Source organism: Pelecanus crispus, chromosome 5, assembly GCF_030463565.1.
Source record: "Pelecanus crispus isolate bPelCri1 chromosome 5, bPelCri1.pri, whole genome shotgun sequence".
Taxonomy (NCBI): Eukaryota; Metazoa; Chordata; class Aves; order Pelecaniformes; family Pelecanidae; genus Pelecanus; species Pelecanus crispus.
The window spans coordinates 17300061-17320653 of record NC_134647.1 but is presented as its reverse complement, the minus strand read 5'-3'; the positions used below and the strand labels follow the sequence as shown (position 1 = coordinate 17320653).

General features: G+C 41.6%; 1 protein-coding gene across 2 annotated transcripts in view; it reads right to left on the bottom strand.

The window, feature by feature from the left end:
- The window catches only part of XRCC5 (X-ray repair cross complementing 5), a 54192-nt gene extending 44060 nt beyond the window's left edge, over positions 1–10132 (bottom strand). Inside the window, exons 1-5 of one of the 2 annotated variants that reach the window (XM_075710221.1) lie at positions 10090–10132; positions 6237–6350; positions 5708–5891; positions 4437–4485; positions 2740–2862 (exon numbers count right to left, since the gene is read on the bottom strand). In XM_075710221.1, the coding sequence (XP_075566336.1) occupies positions 2740–2862; positions 4437–4485; positions 5708–5891; positions 6237–6350; positions 10090–10107 (488 nt within the window). In that variant the 5' untranslated portion in view covers positions 10108–10132. The remainder of the gene's footprint in view (positions 1–2739; positions 2863–4436; positions 4486–5707; positions 5892–6236; positions 6351–10089) is intronic. The other variant, XM_075710220.1, reaches the window with a different exon arrangement.
- Positions 10133–20593: the final 10461 nt, after the last annotated feature.

The following is a 20593-nucleotide window of genomic DNA, read 5'->3' as shown; positions in this document are numbered from 1 at the left end:
TGGCTTGCAAAACACATGAAGTACTATTTGGCATTGGTAACATCTTGACCAGAATGCTGTACCAGTTCTGGGCATCATACATCAATGAAGATGTCCACACACAGGAAGGGGTTAGGGAGTAAAGACAATGATGATTAGAAAACAAGATCTATGAAAAGACATTGAACAAAATAAAGCCTGTAGAGAAGGATGGCAAGACAGTCTTAAATATGAAAGACTCTTGCAGAGAGGAGGGGAACAATTGGTTCTTCATATTCAGCCTGCACTCAAATTACATCATGGAGTCAGGTCAGATATTCAAAAATCTGATAAAGGCATTTCAAACCACAATCTCTAAAACCAACTGCCTGAGGAGACAGAAGAGTCTCCATCACTGGAAATCTTTGTAAGAACTTTAGACAAACACCACTCAGCAATGACATACATACGACTGACCCAGTCTGAATTAGAGGATTGCTCTGGATGACTTGTTAAAGGTCATTGCAGGCCTGTGACTCTGTATTGGCTCTAAACACCTGCAAACAGGACTGTCTCGGCAGTGAGGCTATTAGGTATTTCTGAAATAAATGTTACTTTTTGAGATTTTAATAGCTTATAACACTAGGTGGATTTCTGACTGAAGATGACATAGTTTCCTGCACTTCAAGAATCAGATTTAAAAATTTAGCCAGGGGTTATAGATAAAATGATTTTGCTGCTTTTCAAAACAAACAGAGTTTACTAAGTATAATAACCACAGAAAGAGAGATGTGTAAGATCCTCTACTCTGTGTCCCCGACAATGACTGCAGATTTTTCAAATCTTTCATCTGATCCAATTTTGAATGAACCACATGATACCTTTTACCACATTTTCACAAAGTAGCATCGTATTATGTTTTCAAAAAAGCAGCCTACAGATCTCTACCTTACTTTCCCCTCATTAGTCCTCACTCAACTTATCTGTGGAGCAACATACAATAAGCAGAGTTAACAATATGCACAACAGTGTCACATACAGCAGAATTAAAGATGAAACTTTAGCAAAGCGTTTGTTACCTTTTTAGGAAGCAGCAGCCACTGACAAAGAGAAACTGTATTTTAAAGCTGTTATGAGAGCAAAAAGCTTCAAACCTCTGATACATAAAAATTAGATTACTTTCATTATACAGTGCTTAGAGACTCCTGCGATGAGAACTGTGTAATACCCAAAGCTACACAGTGCTCAGCATGTGCTTGGCGCTTGATAACAGGGAGGAAAACCAACTATCTGCCACAAGTTACAACCTAAGCAGTAAACAGGGCGTAAGAGATGGAAGTATGGGTTATAACAAAAGGACAAGGACAAGTAAGAAATTATTTTTAAACTAGCATCCTGAGTATTTTACATTTGCACATATATTTCTCAAAGCATCATTTGCTCGTGTGACTGTGAGACAGGGTGTAAATCTGCAGATGATGCTATAACAGCAACACTTCCCTAGTGCTTCTATTAGCCACGGGGCTTTTCCTTTGCTACATTACAGACAAAGAAAATGTAAAGATGTATCAGAAATCTCACTGAATAAAACGTTAACTTGTGGTGGTAGCATCTGTGCTAGTCTGCATAGCAAACTACAGATACAGAGACAAGGTACCAGGGGCTAAATACCTGGTGTCTGAGAGATACAACCCTGTCTGGCAGCATGTACCAGGTTCATGGTATTGTGTCTCCACTGCCTCCAGTGCCAACAATAGCTCAAGTGAGCTAGAAGGGGCATGTCAAGGCATGTTGCAAGCATACCTTCTTTTGCTCTGTAGACAGACTCTGAAAGCAGTCTGACATTTTTACATTCAGTCTCTCCCAAGCCCAGGTAGAGGATCAGCCCACGACTTTCAGTCATGCTTTCCTACCTAACCCCTTTGTTAGCTTGCAGGTGGGTCCACAAATGGCTTTAATGAATTTATCAAGTTCACAACATTGTTCCTTACAGAATGCTGGGTCTAGGTGAAAGTAAATATTAAAAGGGTCAGAAGTAAAACTGCGGCTTTAACTTTCTCCTGTGAAACTATTTGTTATAAACAGCAAACATTAACATCCACACAAAGTTTTGCTTTTAAATAAACTCCTACTAGAATGCCTATCGCTTCCTATGTTACCATCATGCGCAACAATACAGATCTCAGCACCACTGATTCTTCAGATCAATGCCTATACCTATACCAAGACAGCCAAGGGATTCCTGTCATAACATGTAAGACATTGCTTCCATTTTCTGCTTCCATTTTCCAAGCCCATCACTGTGAATATAACCCTTCTCTTCAGGCTTGCTTTTCTACTGAGACCAGAATCAGGCTATAAACATCCGCAACACTACCTCTTTATTTCTGCCCAGTAACTTCCTTACCTAAAAGGATCTAGGCTGTGACAAAACCACTGCTTCTGAGGCTATTTCTAGCTCATTGTTTCCCACTTCTCTGCTTACATAGATCTTTTGTCTCCCGTTTTAGACTTTGGCTCTAAGCTGTAAGCTTAAGTGGAGAAGAAGCTATGACCTTAACATGTATTTACACATCACTTAATCAAGAGGACATGGTTCATAACTGGAATTCATAGCATGTGTAATTGATATATGTACTTATAACAATCCTATAACATACTGGTACACCTCTATAAAAACAATACACCAACAGTTCACCAGCTCCTTCAAGATCGTTATTAAGAAATAATAATTTCCTTTTAAAAAATGGCGTAGTGTATAACAGCCACTTCCATACTTACAAAAACTGAAGTGAAATTCCCGTTTTCTTCAAGTTAGCAATGATAATTTCCAGCTGATCCTCACTGACAGGACTACTAAGGTCTGTAAACAGTTCAATGTGTGTCTTCTCGTATTTCTTCCCTCTTAAAATACAAAAAGAACATTTATGTATATCAGAAATATCTAGAAGGCCTTTTTCTAATTCCTTGCTTACAAAATTGAAGCTCTACCAAAGTAACTTACTTGTAAAAAAAAAAAAAAAAAAAAAAAAAAAAAACCCAAACCAACCTACTTGATAGAAGTTGTTCTATCATTGCTTATATTATTTATGGTATGTTTTTATCTTTATATGATTCCCCCCCTCACTCCTACCCCTTAAAATTGAGGATTCTAGCCCTGTGATTTTATAAATCACTAACTACACCTAAATGAATGGAATTCTGCCAATTTTCACCAATGTACATAAAATGCTAATAAAATATGTTAGGTTGTTTGTAGGTTATACGTTATACTGGATATTTCCTTTGCAGCTGTAAGTATGTCCTTGTGAAACTGGAAAATGTATTTTAAATTACTGTTGCTGGCGGGGGTTCCATTTTAGCAAGCTAATTCAGTAGATTCATTGGGTAAGACTGACTTTAAAGCCGACTTAATACGCTAAGTAGTAGTAACAAGAAACATCAGAAAGTTCTGCCAGCTACAGAATAAAATTCAGTTAAACTGATATAGTATTTATCTGGATATTCAAGCATAGGGGTGATTTTCTTGAATTTTTACCTAATAGTACTTTCTCAACTGACAGTCAACTCCGTATCAAAGGGTTTGGTGCATACAATAAACTTACCCACAAGATAACAAACGCAGTTGCTCCATAGGTATTCAAGGTTATACTGCCCTAAATACAGTGATTTTAATTCATAACTCAATTTTAACCACTAAATTGATACTGCTCTCCATGCTGATTAGACTTTAATCATAAAAATACAAATTGCATCACTAAGTCTAGTCTTCTGCATTCACAATTAGATCATATAACCTTTTTAACATGTTCAATCTCTGTTTTGAGAGGAAGTAAGGCTATCTTCCTTTCCCTGGACCATCAGTCACTGAGTGTTAGAAACAGTCACATTTCCAGTTGTCCATTCATTGACAACTTTGTAACACTTGTGCCAACATTTTTTCAGCTTAAACAGTGTTTTCTCCTACTGCACGTTTATCCTCCACACCCTGCGTATTTACAAACAGCCACCTCACTGCCAACAGCCTTTAAGTTGCTAGTCTGAACAAACTCACCTTTCTACTTTTGTTTTCTTTTTCCCTTTGTAAGATATGCCATCACCCTTACAAGTTTGGTAGCCCTTTTCTATGCATTTTAGCATCCGAATTAATGTTTTTTGAAAACAGATGACAAGAAATGTGACACTAAGTGAAGTCTGTGTGCCTTGTATAATGGCATTAATATTCTCATGAATCTACTGCAAAGTTCCCAGTTGCACCAGAAAGCTCTTAGATTGTCTGGAGAAGCTAGATGTCTCCTGGGGATTCTTCAGGGACAGACTCCTGCAGCATGTTGTCCCGTTTTAATTTTTTTTTTTTTTAAAAAAAAAGCATTTTCCATATTTACACAATACTGGAAATGTAATACTGACAAGAAATCAGATCAGCTCCGAAGTGCAAGGTCAGAATTCTGTAAAAAGGCTTTGGGTTACATACTCACATTGTTTCCTTCTGAAGCAAGTCCATACACACAATAATTGCATCCAGAACTAAGTGAATTTAAGAAAAACTTCATCTAGAACATGAATCATGTCGCAAAAGTGTTTTTCCTATGAAACAATCTTCTGTTTTCACACCCTCCCAAACACTGACAAACATGCATTTTAGTTAACAAGCAAACAATTTTTTGAGACAAGTACTCTTCAAATATCTACTGTGCAAGAGGTTCCTATATAACTTGTCTGTTTTGTGATCTTGTCTCTTCCCCATTTATCTGATGAAACAGTAAAAAGACTGCTTCAGGTCGCAATCTTTTAACTGTCAATGAGGAGGCTCAAGTCCAATGAAAGACCAATCTAATCTTTACAATGTTACTTTGAATCCACAAACAAAATTTACTTGTACTTTCAATACATGATACCATTTTCTCATGCAAGTTTTCCTTCAAAACATCTGGATCTGGCAATCTCTTGATAGTTTCTTCCTCACCACAGTTTTCACTGCGAACATATTTTTATCACTGCACACAAACCTGCCTACCCATCAAAGAAGGAACATGACTCTGCTTCCGCTAAGATACAGCTGAATGGCTGCACACTTCTCTGAAACAGCTCTGACAGTCTGAATAGGGCTCAGAACAATCATTTTATGGCCAGAAAAAGGGAAGACAACATGGGAAGTTGAACAGTATGTAAATGAAACACATAAAGGGACACTATGTAGATTGCAGCCTTTTAAAACTCTTCACCTTACGCAATTAACAACAGAATACATTCAAACATGAACAACATTCAAACGAGCAAGTAACATTTGGCAGTGTTAGAAATACTTTATACAGAAAAAATACTTTATACAGAAATCAATCTGATAAACCTCTATTCTGCTTTGTCTGGTTTCTGGTACTTCTGATGACATATTTTGTAAATAATATTTTTATTTGATGAAAAAGCATAAACCAAGTTCTGCAACACTATGTTTAAAAACACATGCCTTATCTGAGGCCTAAAATTATACTAGTGCTCTTTGCTCTCTTTAATTAACAGAACACTTCATAAAAGCAACAATGCCTTAAGGCCAAGACTCCATCTGCTAGCCTAAAAGAATGTCAAAAAGCAGCTAATCTGCTTTTGAACAAACTTGCGACTACAAATGAGCTGAACTCTGACAGTAGTTACAACTTCGGAGGCAAATCTGAGCCCATTTCACAACACTAACTTCCTGTCTCCTATGTAGCTGAATCTGTTCAAGAAGTGCTCTACCACGAAAGGATACAGTCTGCTTGTTCAGAGCCTGGTTTAATCACATCTTGAATGTCTTCCAGCAGATCAAAATCTGGTAGCATTAGTGACCTATGTACAGTAATGTTTTGGTATTGATCCCCACTGGCAAGGTCATTCCTAGTACCATCTGTGCCAAACAAAACTACAGCGACTTCATCTTTACTCTCAGCAAAAACCTGGAAACAGAGAAAATACAGAACAGGTATAAAAAACACAGATAGATTCATACACAACTATGTTAGGCAGACTTGAGCAAGCTGAACTAATTTTGAAACAATGTCAAGTACAGTGGATTTACTTTTTCTTACTTTTTCAGTAAAACTACCAAAATGTAATCTTACAGAGAGTTCACTAATTTAGATATAATTAAACTAACAGACTGACATGAGGACATCTGGGATAAAACAAGTACTCATTTCTCATTTATTTCAATTATTAGTAAATGAGGAAAATATTTCACAGATGTCATTGCTTCATCTCCCTTTTTAACAGTTTTTAATCACATGTAAAGTCACACATACCTGTCGCTGCACAAACTTTGTCATAACCTTCTTGGCTTGTTCAAGTGGAGACTCCTCACCAGATGCAGAATTGCTCATTGTAAAGCCTACATCCAGGCAGAGCACTGTGGCCACCTAGAAAGGAAATAGAATACTGAATAAGAATGTATAAGGACCAATATAACCATAATTACTTAAACGGGTTAGTTCAGATCCTTGAACATACAAAACCTAAAAATCAAACTACATCACTATTGGTTTCTTTTACAGTAACTGTTAATATGAGACAATGGGGGAGGACAGAACAAGTACAACTGCACTGAACTGAGAATCATTTAATCCTATACCATGTTCCAGGCATCTCAGCGGAAAATACAAAAAATCCTATGTTACACAATGATCTGTCAAGAGGGGCAACTTCTATTCAACCCCGTGAACATATTAGGGATCTAAGGGCTCTTCTACACTAGGAAATAAAACAGAGATATTTCAGCTGACAACTACCAGCACAACACAATACAATATACCTGCACAATACAAGGTGGAGATACAAGCTTGTTCCCTGAACTCTACAGCTACATCCACCCCTCACAGCAGCCCGTAATAGCTGCAGACCATTGTTTGGTCTAACCCAAGAACATAAGAATGACTGCACTCCTATGGCTTCCAGGGAGAGCCAGAACATTTGTTGCTACTGGAGGTGTCTCTGCAGTGAGCACTGGTGCCTGCAGCGCGCAGCTATGCTCCTAAGGCCTTAGAAGGACGAATTCTAGTTTCAACTTAGGGGCTTAAATCCTACAAGCTAGCATACGTGTTTGCATTTCTGATCATTGCTTTAACTGATCTATATATAACAGTGCCCAAGTCTTCCCCTTAATTGATTTATAAACTAGCATACGAATAAAATAAACTTGCTTCTTGTGATTTCTCTTGTTCAACTTCTATTAACAATGACTATTACCTGCAGCATGTTGCCCATTCAACTGGTTTTGCTAAGTTCCTCTAAAGTTCTTCCAAAGACTCTACTTACCTTGATTAACCTAAGTAATTTTACTATCTAGCTGAATGAAGCTACCAGAGGAATTCAGGAAAATTATGCCCTGCATTCCCCAGGACACTGACAAAAGGCCAGCTCAAATTTACAGTCACTGATTAAACCAAGGTTCTTTAAATATACATCAAAATCTTGCCTGGTGAACAGCCAGGAGCTTAAATTACACCGTCTACAAAAAATTATTGTTTGCCAGAACACAGAAAAGGTAGGTATTAGGTAGTTTGGAGCCAGTCACCTTGTTTTAAAATAAAAAATATATCCAATTCTCTAAGAAGCGAAGCTGCCAGAAGGACATGGGCAATAAATCAGAAGACTAAGAATCAAGTGACACTAGATGCATAGTCTGCTTTGGCAAAACAAAAGGGATGAACAGAAAGAAAAGGTGTTGGTCTAAGCTCTTTCGCATACGACCATGCAAATAACTCCAAGTATCTTTTTAAGCATCAACCAAAAGAACCAGATTCTTTCTGTCACCCAAATAGATATATCTCAATATCAAGTTTATAGGAATAATTTGCTACATTAGCTGTCTAATGCTCCATATTAGCAGCTCTCAAACTATTTTCTTATCCTCCTCCTTTTTCCAACATATATTTTGCACCTCCCCTGTCATTTTAACAAGCACTGGTTTAACTCCCTGCTCCTCCCAGAACAGAGAAAGGAGAATGTCGTGGTTTAGCCCCAGCCAGCAACTAAGCTCCACGCAGCCGCTCACTCACTCCCCCTACCCCGATGGGATGGGGGAGAGAATTGGAGGAGTAAGAGCGAGAAACACTCCTGGGTTGAGATAAGAACAGTTTAATAATTGAAATAAAGTAAACCAGTAATGATAATAATAACGATAATAATAATAATAATACACAAAGCAAGTGATGCACAATGCAATTGCTCACCACCCGCCGACTGATACCCATTCAGTTCCCGAGCAGCAATCACTGCTCCCCGGCCAGCCCCCCCCCAGTTTATATACTGAGCATGATGTCATATGGTATGGAATAACCCTTTGGCCAGTTCAGATCAGCTATTCTGGCTGTGCCCCCTCCCAGTTTCTTGTGCACCTGGCAGAGCATGGGAAGCTGAAAAGTCCTGGACTAGTGTAAGCAGTACTTAGCAACAACTAAACCATCAGTGTGTTATCAACATTCTTCTCCTACTAAATCCAAAACACAGCACTATGCCTGCTACTAGGAAGAAAATTACCTCTATTCCAGCCAAAACCAGGACAGGGAAAAAAGAAAGAAGAATTAGCAACAGGACTCCACAAGATGTCCAGCAGGTTACACTCTGTCTCAGCACTCTGTTCCGCACTCTGCTTTCACTGGTGGCTTGCCTGGGAGCCTTAATGACTTCGAGGCAGCTACATCTGCAGAAGCTTAGAGTGGAATACAGGCAGTAACTGGGGCTCCACCAGGTTCTCACAAGAGCCTTGTTACTGCTCACCTGCCAGCCTGAGGAATTACTCTACCAGCTTCAGTAACTGCAGACCCTCTGCTTGTTGCTGTCCTGCCTCAAGACACACCATGACTGTCAGCTGAATTAATCCTGTTGTCCAAAACAGGCAAAATGCTCTTCACAGCTGGCAAGACAACAGCAAAGACACTAAGCAGCTACAGGAGCGAAGAGCTACTGTTTTGCTTGAGAAAAAATGATCAAGTGCTAACATGCTCTTCTGGAAGGCAGCAAAGTGCAGGCCTGGTGCCTATTCAGGTACGTGGAATCCTTCTTCAGGAAGAGGGCAAGTCTCTCTTTTGGTAATGCTCCTCTATATGTCTCTGCATCTGTTATTAACCTCTGTACATCTAGTACTGCCATTTTCAGGTGCAGTTACTCAGCTATGCTTTTAAGATGCTCAGCATGCGTGACTGTAGGACAACATTGTCGCACCTGAGCTAACATCAATCTGCTTTGCTCAAGTACTGATAAGGGTGAAAATGGAAGAAGCTCGCCTTTATCTCTAACCTCTCAATGATGAAGTTAGTTACAATAATAAAGCTAGGAGAGATATGGCTACAGCAGCACTTTAGCCTGCAGCACAGACAAAGCCTGTGTTTAACAGATATTAAATTGCCCTGTATCAGAAAAAGCCTTAACACAGCTTTCACCAACAGGATTCCTTAAACGTACCAGATAAACAAACTGCATTTTTCACAGGGCAAAAACATTTCCACTATTATTTTAGCAAGAACAATGGCAATTACTACTGTGGCAACTGCACTGCACTCAAAACCGCAGCTGCCCCCAAGACAGGAATACTGAAGCCGTTTTGAATTAGACAGCTTTGTACCAGCAGCAACTCGGGGGTCGGCACAGGGAGGAGTTACTCGGTTTCAGAGATGGGTTTTGCAGCCCTGGCTGTTGTGCCGTTTGCTAATAACACCGAAGTCAGCTCAGCGAAGGCAAGCCGGGCCGGCTCCGCCCCACGCTGACCGCGGTACGGACAAGCCGCCTACCGGCAGTGAAGCCCGTTCCCCCAAGGGGAGCGTGAGCGGACCGGCCACGTTCAGCTCAACAGAAAGGCACTACCCGCACAACGCCAGGGCGCCGTCGGGAGCCGCGCACAGCGAGCACGGGGTCGTGCCAACACCCACCGCCACAAGCGGCCGCCCAGGGTCAAAGCTTAAACAGCGGCCGCGTTACAGGCGGGCAACGGCGGCTCCAGCCGCGGCCGGGCCCAAGCGGGCAGCACCCCCTCCGCGACCCCCCACCCCAGGCCTGAGGCAGGTCCCCGCCACACCGGGCCGGGCGGGGGAGGAGTGGCGGACGAACCGGGGGTGCCTAAAGGCTGTCGGGATTCTGGAAGACCCGCTCCCCTCCCTTCACCTTGCCGCTGCGCGCCATCTCGCTCGTTCCGGGACGCGGTGCGCCGCGCTCAGCGCTCCGGCCGGCGACGCGCCCTGTCCGCTCCGCGGCCCCCCGGGAACACGGCGGCGGCGCCTCGCGTTCCGCGGGAGGGGCGGCGCCACCCAGCGGCGAGCGGCGGCGCGGGCGGGAGCGGGGCAAGGGGGGTCGAGGGGAGAGGCGCGGAGGGGAACGGGGGTGGCGAGAGGGGCCCCCCGGGCCCTGCCCCGCCCCGCCCCAGGCTCCGGCAGCAGGGAGGGGACACGTCCCCTCAGCGCCTCGGCGGTGGAGGGGTGAGGCGGCACTGTGAGGGGACGCGGCTTCCTCGGCCGTGGCCCGAGTTGAGCTGCGGCGGGTACGGAGCAGGCTGCGGGAGGTGGCTGGGCCGGGTGTGGCCTACCTGGGTGAGGGGAATCTTTCTCCTCAGCTCATCCCCCGGCCCTCCCTCAAAGTACCACATCTCGCAGGCATGACTGTATCTCCGATTTTGGCCACGAGGTGAGCAGTGTGTAGACAAGGACAAGCCCGGTTTGGGTGGACTGGGGTCCCTGAGGAGGGGTGGCAGCAGGGCAGGTCTCTGGGGCCAGAGAGGCCCTCTTGCCCTCTCCTGCCTCCGAGGACCTCCTGGCCCGTCTGCCCAGGGCTCTCCAACCTCCTCTTCCCAGTGCCCAGAAGCCCCACAGGGCACATTTGCTGAGGGAGCAGCCATTCCTCTTCACCACCAGGACAGGTCTTTGGGCTGGATGGAAGTGTCTGATAAGCTGCATTCTGCCCATGGATCACCAGTGGAGCAGGATTTATTTATTTAAACATTGGCACAACACTAGCCTTCTCCCAATATTAACAACAGAAAGAATTTCTCAACCAAATTACATATGGGCTTTTTGATGAGACCGAAGCCTGCTGATCTTATTTTAGATGCTATATCACGTGTATCTTGGCTCCTGCTGGACATTACATCATCAGCAGAGATGCGTAGAGAATGGCACATATTTCAACACATAATATTGAGTACTTCTTGTTCTGCATTACCTTCCCTGTATCCTTTGAGAATGTCATTCCTGGTGTTCTTTCTATTCTCTGTATTTCAAAACCCACATTATTATCTATAATTATTCTCAAAACAGAGTGCGAAGTGGTGATACTAGTATAGCTACAAAAGAGTAGATGTCACATGAACACTTCAAAAACCTTGTACCAGAAGACTGACCCTACGAACACAACTGCTTCCTTTTTATATTGAGTGATGTCTGAAGACAAAAATCCCCTTTTCCTCCTTACTACATTGCTATGCTTTGGAATTACTGGTAATTGAGGGATTCTCTCTTCAAAGCACTTTGCGTATCAAAGGAACAGAACAGCTTGGCACTACGACAAACATTTTACGGGAAACCTGTAGAAAAAAAGTCAGCAACTGCGAGAGAAAGCTGTGTGTTGTCTTCCTGAATGTCTCTAAGGAGATTTCAGATTAATCAGCCGAGGAAATCAGGTCTGCTTACTATTATTATTATTGTTTCTGATGTTATCTTAGTCCCTAGAAGCACTCACCACAGACCAAAAGCCCCTCCTTGGGCTAGCAATCAGGCCATCCCCCACACCAACTGATTTCCGACACAGCTTGCAGTCTAGGCATAAGACAAGAGATGTGCACATGCACATACAAATGGGAAGAACAGAAACAAGAATTGATCAACTTCATCAGCAATAGCTTTTCACACACTAGCAGAAAAGCATTCTGCAAGGCATCACAATCAATGAACACTTTATTTTTATGCCAGGGTTGGGAAGTAAAACCCCAGCCCTAACTGCTGGCACAGAATATTGACACAAACCCCTTCATAGTCCTCTCCGAATCCTACGTTTGACGTAAAAGCTGAATCCCAGGCTTTGGTCCAAACTCTCATAGCTGGAGCAGTAATTGTAAACATTCCTACTTTGGGTGTGAACTAGGAACCTCTGCTATGCAGGAAGGTGGGCATGCCTGGCCCAGGTACAGCTCCCTGTTCCCTTACAAAGTCTGAGTAAAACTGAAGACACCTGTAACCATGAAACTCCATCTGTGATCTTCCTATCCATGAGCTCTCGGTCTGGCATAAATGGGGTCTTATAACTCTCTCGGCAAAATACACAAACAATAAACCCAAATATTCCCCCTTTGCACCTTCATGCTGCCAAATTTCCTCAGATCTATTTCCACCATTCAAAGGAAAACTGGCTAATCATTTCTGAAACAAACTTTAATCCCCATTTCCTTTTCTTTTACAAGTCTGCACAGAGCTCCCTTATAGGTAATCATCAGATCTGACTAATGAACTCCATCTGGGGGCACTGGGGCTTTGTTAGCCTGAATTACAACTTGAAGATCTTTGCTTGTAAACACTTGCCAAAAGATGCTTGTGATTAATTGGCCATTTCCATTTTACAGAATGTCAGTCTCTGGGTATAAATAATAAATATGCGACATCTCCGAGGGCTCAGCATCCAGGGTGATCAGCTGTAATCTCATTTGCAGCAAAGTGAGCCAGGCCTCAGTCCCAGTGAGGTTCTCACTCATTGCTCTGCTTACTCCTTTTTTGGTTACTTTTCTTCTGCCAAAAAACTAAGCTTGGATTAAATGCACGCACTCTTGGGAACTAGCAATGAGGGGCCTGCCTTGTGTTTAACTTCACTCGATGCCTTTACAAGGCAGCAAAGAAAATGGCTTCCCTGTTTTGTTACAAGAAGGAATGTATTATCCAGAGTTGCAGCTGGGACCCAGCTGCTTATGGCAGCTCTGAGCAAATGTGAATGGCTTCAATGTAAAAGCAGAAAGAGGACTTGGCCTTTCTAGCCTCTTGGAGCAATTGTCCACAGGGTAAAACTTTGCATAAATGCCTGGTAGAAAGAGGAATACTGTAGCCATCTGCGATCTAGCCCAATAGTTTTATTGAAATAGATACATGAAGCAGAACTTTCCATAGAAGCATTAACTTTGCAATCATTACCTATTCTTTGGCTGGGTTCATACACAGAAGTGGGCACTAACTGCAAACTGAGGAATTATGAACTGAACTTCCTAAAGAGATAAATGAAGCAGGGCAAGGACACTGTGACACTGATCAGCTTTGTATTTCTACCAGTACAAGCTTGGCAGCAAGCTGAAAGACAAAGTAGACAGGAAATTGGCACCCAAAGCAAAGCAGAGCTTAGAAACACATCTGTTAGCATCTTCCTGCACTGGGCTTCATGAGGTGCACACAGTTGACTTCTCCCAAGAGGTCTTTCCAAACACCTGCTTGCAAGCATATGCCAAAACTGTGGTGCGGACGAACACTACTATTTATTATGTCTGTTTAGTGATTCCTGATGCTTCTCCCAAGAGATGCAAGCCTAACACAGTGTCTTTGCTTAGTTGTTTCTCTGGAATACACCTGCAGGGAAAAGATCTCAAATGCTGGTTTCATTCTCCAAAGCAAAATTTCTTTGACTTTGAGGATCAGCTGTAAGTCCACAAGGCTTGTCCTCTGGCCGTCTATGACTCATGAACACTTGGCACATTACAAAACTGTGCCTTTAACAAACTTAAAAATTAAAAAAAAAAAAAAATCCTTCTGGGGATTTAACAGTTCCCATCTGCTGGTCTGCCTGCTCAGTCCATTTTCAGTTTAGTTCATGCAATGGAAGGAAATGAGTCTAGTAGGAAACATAAGGAAATTACTGCGCTAGGAAAATTAGATAGCTAAATAGGAAGGATTATATCACACCATCCAATCTTGCCTGAAAACAGAGAAGAAAAACATAGTAAGGAGAGGTAACGAGTTAGAAGAGTATATTGACTCAGGGTGCATCCTGCCTCAGCCCCTTAGCTCAGGGGCTCCCAAACTGTGGCAGATGGGTGGATCACGGCTGATACACAAACGACTTCAAAGCAGCACACCCACAACTCCTAGTCCCACCCTGCCACAGAGGAGACAGGGAACAAATACTTTAGAAGTGGCTCCACAAATCTTCTGCACAGAGCTGAGAAACTCTGAGGTCCCATGTTCATAGTTCCTCTTCCAAAAGACAGTGTCACTGTTGCTTGTCCTCCTCACTGCCCCCCACCCCAGGCGCTGAATTTACAGCCTCCTATTTCCCTCTGACTGGTCCATTTCTCTTCTCAAGCACATTTCTCAGGCAGAGTAAAAACTTCCACTGGCTGTAATACACCAACAGAGGCTGTATTAAGTGCCACAGAGAGGGAAAGCATGAAGTCACAAGCCAACTCCATTTACAACCCCTTTTCCCCACATAGTATTTACCTTTTTCACACTATCACAGAATCGCATTGAGAATCACTCTTCTGTAGCTCACACATACTGTCCTACAGAATTGCTGCCCATCCAGTAGTACTTCCACCTGATGTTCATTATTCCTAAAGGACAGAACAGCACATTTGCCTAACAAGTTGCATCCTGGTTTTTTTTTTTTCTTTCAAACCATTTATGAAATTTGCAATGATCATTTTTTTAGTTCTAATATTCTCAGCCATCGTGCTTGCCATCCCTCTCAGTTTGGTGTTATTTCCAGATTTCATAAGCATGTTTTGTCTTCAGCCAAGTCATGAAGGAACAGTGCTCAGCCCAAGATGGCCACCCCTGGGAGTAACCACTAAACACAGCTCTGCAGATAACATTCTAGCTGCTTTTGCAGCTATTTTATCATACATCAAAATACAAAACAGCTTCCTAGCCTGCTTATAAGAATGCCATTTAAAACAGCACCAAAGCCTTGTTAAAATCAAGATAAATAATTTCTATCCAAAAAACCCATTTCTCTCACAAAAAAAGAAAAGTTTATTTGACACCATTTATTCTTAAAAAAATCCCTGTTTTTTCTTTTACTTATTACCTTCTGAACACCTATAAATGGTTTATTATTTGTTACGCTAATTTCCAGTAACTGGAGCATAAGTTATCTATGACATCTTTGCACTCTCTGGAGCACAAGTGATCTCTGACATCTTTGCACTCTCTCATCCCTTTTTAAGGCTAGATGTTACATTATTACATTAAAAGTCATTATTGTTCCTGAGATTTTTTTAGCCAGTTTTATATTTGCTTTGGATGAAATTCACATGGCTCAGCTAATTTGAAAACACCTCCACTGTTTAAGCACACTCTGACTTTCCCTGTTTTATCTTTAATCACATTTTGCTGCTGGTGTTAATTGTGTTGCTGCCAATTGCAGGTGACCTTTGTAAATGGACAGTCTTCCACAGCTGTCAATTATTTAATTAGGTCAAAAGGCAGAAGCGTATGCTGTGGCTCCAAAGCCCAGCTGAAACCCACGTAGCTGTCAGGAGGAGTCTATATAATGGAATTTCATTTTATTTCTTTAATGTATTTTTCTTTAAGAAGTACAGAGAACATTAAAGTTGCAAAAGTCTAGCTCCAAAATGCAAGGAAATTCTGACATTAAAGCTTCTCTTGCAACCTTAACCAAGTACTTTGTGTCTGTATATTATGATATGGGTTCAACTACAAGAGCAGGTACTTTTTTTGTCCCACAATGCCATAGCCTCTTTCAATAGATATTGAGATAAAATTATGGCTGTGCACTAAAGGAGTCATAAGACTCTTGCCTCATTTTTTACAAAAATTGAGAGAGCAAAAGAGGAAATTCTTATGATGATGGTAACTGAATGAGATTTGAAGAATTAAATTCTCTGGTTTTGTTCAGCAGGTTGCCTGTGTTCCGATTTACAAATCACTTGAACCCAAGTCTCTCACCAGTAGGCACTGGTTATGTGAGTCACATTTTGTTAGTGCTCAGTCTGAGATACAGTTAGATCTGTGTAAGTGCTGAGCACTCACAGGTGTTCATGAAAGGAGCTTCACTTTCAACACAGAAAATGTCTTATTATTCTAAATGTTCTGAAAAAATCAGCTGCAAAGCATCTCAGAGGGGCACTGAGACTTAATAGATATTTATAGCTTATAAAATCCTTGTGCCTTTGTTGCCACATATAAGTTTATCAGCATTTATGTCACATGCTATTGCAAAAAAAAAAAAGTATTTATGTGAAGTACTTACATGTTACAGTGTCATGTATTATTGAGAGATTGCTTTGCATGATCTGTGCAAATGGGTTTTGGCCACACTTTGAAATAAAACAAAATGCTGTATTGGCTTCTCGTTAAATGCTTCCACATGCCCCATGATATATAAGCCTGGCATGCCAGAGAAAAGAATAGCATGAACTCCTGTGATTGAAGATTGCTTCAGATTGCATACCTCTAAGGAACAGGGAAGGATTAATTTTATATGAATATATCAAAAATTGGCATGATATAACTTCTTAGTATTTGCCATTGCACTTTCATGGTATGTAGACTTCTTTGGATGCATTTCTAAGGCAGAAAAAAAATACTGCAGTAGGCTTTTTTCACCATTTTTCAGTTCAGCCACTTGAGGGCAACATGATCCCAGTCACCCAGGCAGAGGAAGCACTACAGCCTACAGAATTAGGTAGCTTGCATCCAGCAAGCACCACCAAACTGCAGAGGAATTTCTTCATACAGGTATGGCAGAAATCAGACAATAACAAAAAAGACATAATCTTTTATATTTTTACACTGTATTTTTATTGGAAGGTAGATTGATAAATTTCTTCCTACATCTAAAATCTGTTAAGCTGGGTTCCTGCTTAAGATGATATTTTCATGAGTTCTAAATCCATGGATTAGCTAAAGGATTTCTGAAAGGGATGATGCGGGGCCCACTCAGCCTGGTATCACGAGAGGTGAAACATTTCCCCCTGCTAAGTAACTGAAAACTTGACACGCTTCTACTCTTGAAATAACTCTGGCATTCTGGATTAGTTGTTAAATCTGTTACAACAGTTTATTTCTTCATTACATTTTAGAGGACTGTCAGCAGTGTAGGGTCTTTAAAATTAATAGAAACAGTTTAGCTTGATTGAACTCCAGAGCACCTGGGTTCCTGCAGAAGACCAGAGAGTTCATGTCGGATATGTTCACTTTGAGGAAAGCAACAGCCCAGCAAAAGCATAGCAAATAGTGTTTGAAAAAGTTAAGGCCAGTGTTTTAGGAAGAGGTAATAAGTACAAAGTAGATGTCAATAAAAAGAAATGGGACCTTGTAAATTGGAGGAAAATGCAGACTTCATTATAGGACACAGCAAAACAACAACATTTTGCCCAGAATTCTTGTATTGGCCACTACTGTTTCAGTTTGGGTTATCGCAGAAGCAGAATCTCATCCATCTTCTTCTCCAAGTGATCTTGGATTCACAGTCTTTCTCTCTATTTCATGTCTCTCTGTGCAGTAGGTCTTTGTTTGCAGCCATTAGCAATCCAGCTGTATTTTCAGCATCTCTGGAAAGTGCTTTCATGCAGCAGGACTGTTCTGGACAAGCTAGCTAGGATAACTCATTGTGTGAAGGATTTGGCCTTGTGGATGCACAAGGATAAGCCTTTAGTATCCTCCCCGTTTCATCCTCCCCTCACCAGCATCATGCACATATGCATGGATGCACGCACGCGCGTGCACACACACAGTCCAATCTAATCCTCATAGTACAGGGATTTGTTCCTTATCCAGCCAACCAGCCTGCAGGAGGGGACAGGGAGAGTCTTTAGCTGCTGAGCAAGGCTCTTTCTGAGCTGGGAGAAAGAATCCCATTTTAAATCCCTATTTGCCTGCACCTGGAAGCAAACTGAAATCAGACTGAAAGGATGGAAGTTTGGATCTTTAGAGAAATAGCAGCCTTAATGCACTTTAAAAATGGAGCATTGCAAACATGGAGGATGGGACATCATGTTTTAAAGCTTTTAATGCTTGTGAGTTCCCAGTTTGTACTGCTCTGGGGGAAATAGCAGCAGTGTGAAGGAGGGAGCTGCTACTTGAGAGGAAAGAAGAAGGGATTAAATTTTTTATTTGTGTAAATTGGTGCTAACCCATGACACTAGCAGATACGCACCAGTGTCAGATATAGAGGCAGGGGAAGAATAATTTCATGTTTTCCCTGTCCGTTATTTTTTGCAGAAATTCCTTGGAGGGAAGGGAGTCATCAAGATGACAGCTGCTGATTTCTACAGGGTTTCTGTACTAGGCAAGGCAGACATTCAAATTTTTATAACTTTCTATTGAAATAAATGGCAAATTTAGCCATCAAAAGAGGCTTGATTTTAGGGTGGAATTGGAGCCTGAGAGCAATCCTGCTGTAGTTGTGGCGCTGGCTGAAGTCACCACTACCACATGAAACACTTGCCTTAGGGTCTGTTTCAGTATTAGAATATTGAGCAATGTGTAATAACATTGTAGAGGAGTCAGCATTATTATCTGCTTTTAGTCACTAATCACTAAAGGTAGTGCTACCAACACAAGTTTGGTGAGAACTGAGATGTCATTTAGCAATGACACTACATGTGCCCTGGGATGATACTGCTTACTGTGGTAAATATTTCACTTTTTTTACTACATGCAGATACTAGGAATTATTTCTGCTCATTTCTTAAGTCACAGGGGAGCTCATTTGAATAAATTAATGAAGGTTAAAATTGCTTGTGTTTATTAATTCTGTGTGCAACTTTTACATGTTTAAAACGTTAAGGCAAATCTCCATTATGGTGGAAGGATATTCTAGTAATTGCCTGTAATTATAAGGGCAGCGCACTACAAATACATTTAAGTACATCATAGTGAAAGATATTAGAAGCTGACACTTCCATAGTTTAGGACAAATAATGTATTTTAGAAAGAAAGGCTGAATAAATGGCATGCTTTCCTTAGGCCAACTGTTGGATTCATGCCCAGCATTGCCACTGTGAAAGCCATTCAGTTTACTTATGATATTTGGGGTTGTTAGGATCACAACTGCAGGTGATTCAGATAACCAGGCTAGAATAAATTAAGCTACATTTGTGTTATATCACAGTGAGCCAGTTTGCTGTTATTTTGTAGTAGAAATAATTGATTCACTTACCTTATCGCTGTAGGAGCAGAAAGAATTTGGCGTACATATGAAGACAGTCAAAGGCACCTTGAAATATATTTGTCTTAATACATGTTACTGATGGAGGAACTTGCAATAAACCAAACCCTGAGGGAACATGTTGCCTGGGAGGTGGGTTTTTATCCTATTTACCAGGCAGAACATACTATCAAATTCACTAGTTATCTTTTTTTTTATCTTGTGAAGTTAAATTTCCGGCTTAAAGAAATGGTTGGAAAAAGAAGTCCTAGGACAGAGACATCACATCTGGGCAGAAACTTTGTATCTTAGAGGGCTCTAGGTCACATTCATCCATGGCATACCTAATTGCAATGGATGCAAAGCACAACAGATTTTAGCTGCTCTGGTTTTTGTGGGAAGGTTTTATGTTTTAGCTCACTAAAAGCAAGGGCATTTTTTTAACACAGGACAAACGCATCATTGGCCTGACTCAAGTGTTCTCTTTATTTTAGCACTTTCTGACAGACTTCAGCTACCCCGCGATGACAAGAAATTAGGCAGACTAAAAGTTAAAGGAACTGGGTGATCAGGGAGGATCCGTGAGAGCCCCTCAAGCCTCATTCTCTGGGCTGCCTGCTCAAATGCAGCCACACTTCACCTGTTTACATGAAAGTATGCTTAGGGGGCTTTTTGAACCCCATGGCAATCTACCCTGTTATCAAACACACAACCACAAACCCTTTCTCATCATTAAGTGGCTACCTGTTGGAAGAGAAATCATGCTTTAGTAGTTAAGACAAGCAAACATGATGTGCCTTCTACTTTGCCAAATTAATTGGAAAGTTGCATTCCCAAGTGGATTAGCTTCCTTTTATGGGTAGTGGTATTTGGAAAAGGTCTGAATTTGCTTCAACCTCTCTCTCTTTTTTTGTGAGTTCCCATTTCCATACAGGCAATAAATTTGGATGGATTAATCTACTCAGAAATGAGTCCGTGTTAATCTAACTGCCTCTGCACCAACAAGTCTTTGGAAAGAAGCAGGAAGGGCACTGGTCCCACAGATAATTCACTGCCTGGGACAAAAGGGGCTTGTGTAAGTTTTGAGCAAAACTGTGTCCATCACGGGGCAGGAATGTGGGCTGTGCATCCTTATTTTGTCTCTTTAGCACTAGTGCAATTGCATGCTTCAGTGTGCGAAAGCAGACTGGAGTGGCTTTTCTTAACTAGTGGTTGCAGCTTCAAAAAGTTATCCACAGGGGTGGCCACATGGATCCATGGAGCAGCCCCTGATGATAGTCTCGGAGTGAGGAATTGCAGGATCCCGGCCTCAGGATTCAAAGCACTGGCGTGAGGGATTAGAAGGATGAATTCAAGAGATGAATTGTGCTTTTAACCACAATTAACGCCATGACTGTTTCGGTGTTCAAAGAAACTGAATGGGTAAGTCAGAAGGTCCCTGGTGAAATACATGTTGCGTTCATACAGGTGTGTTTTGCCTGGTGCAGAGCTCTTCAATAGGAGTCTCTCCCACTGCTAACCATTATCTTAT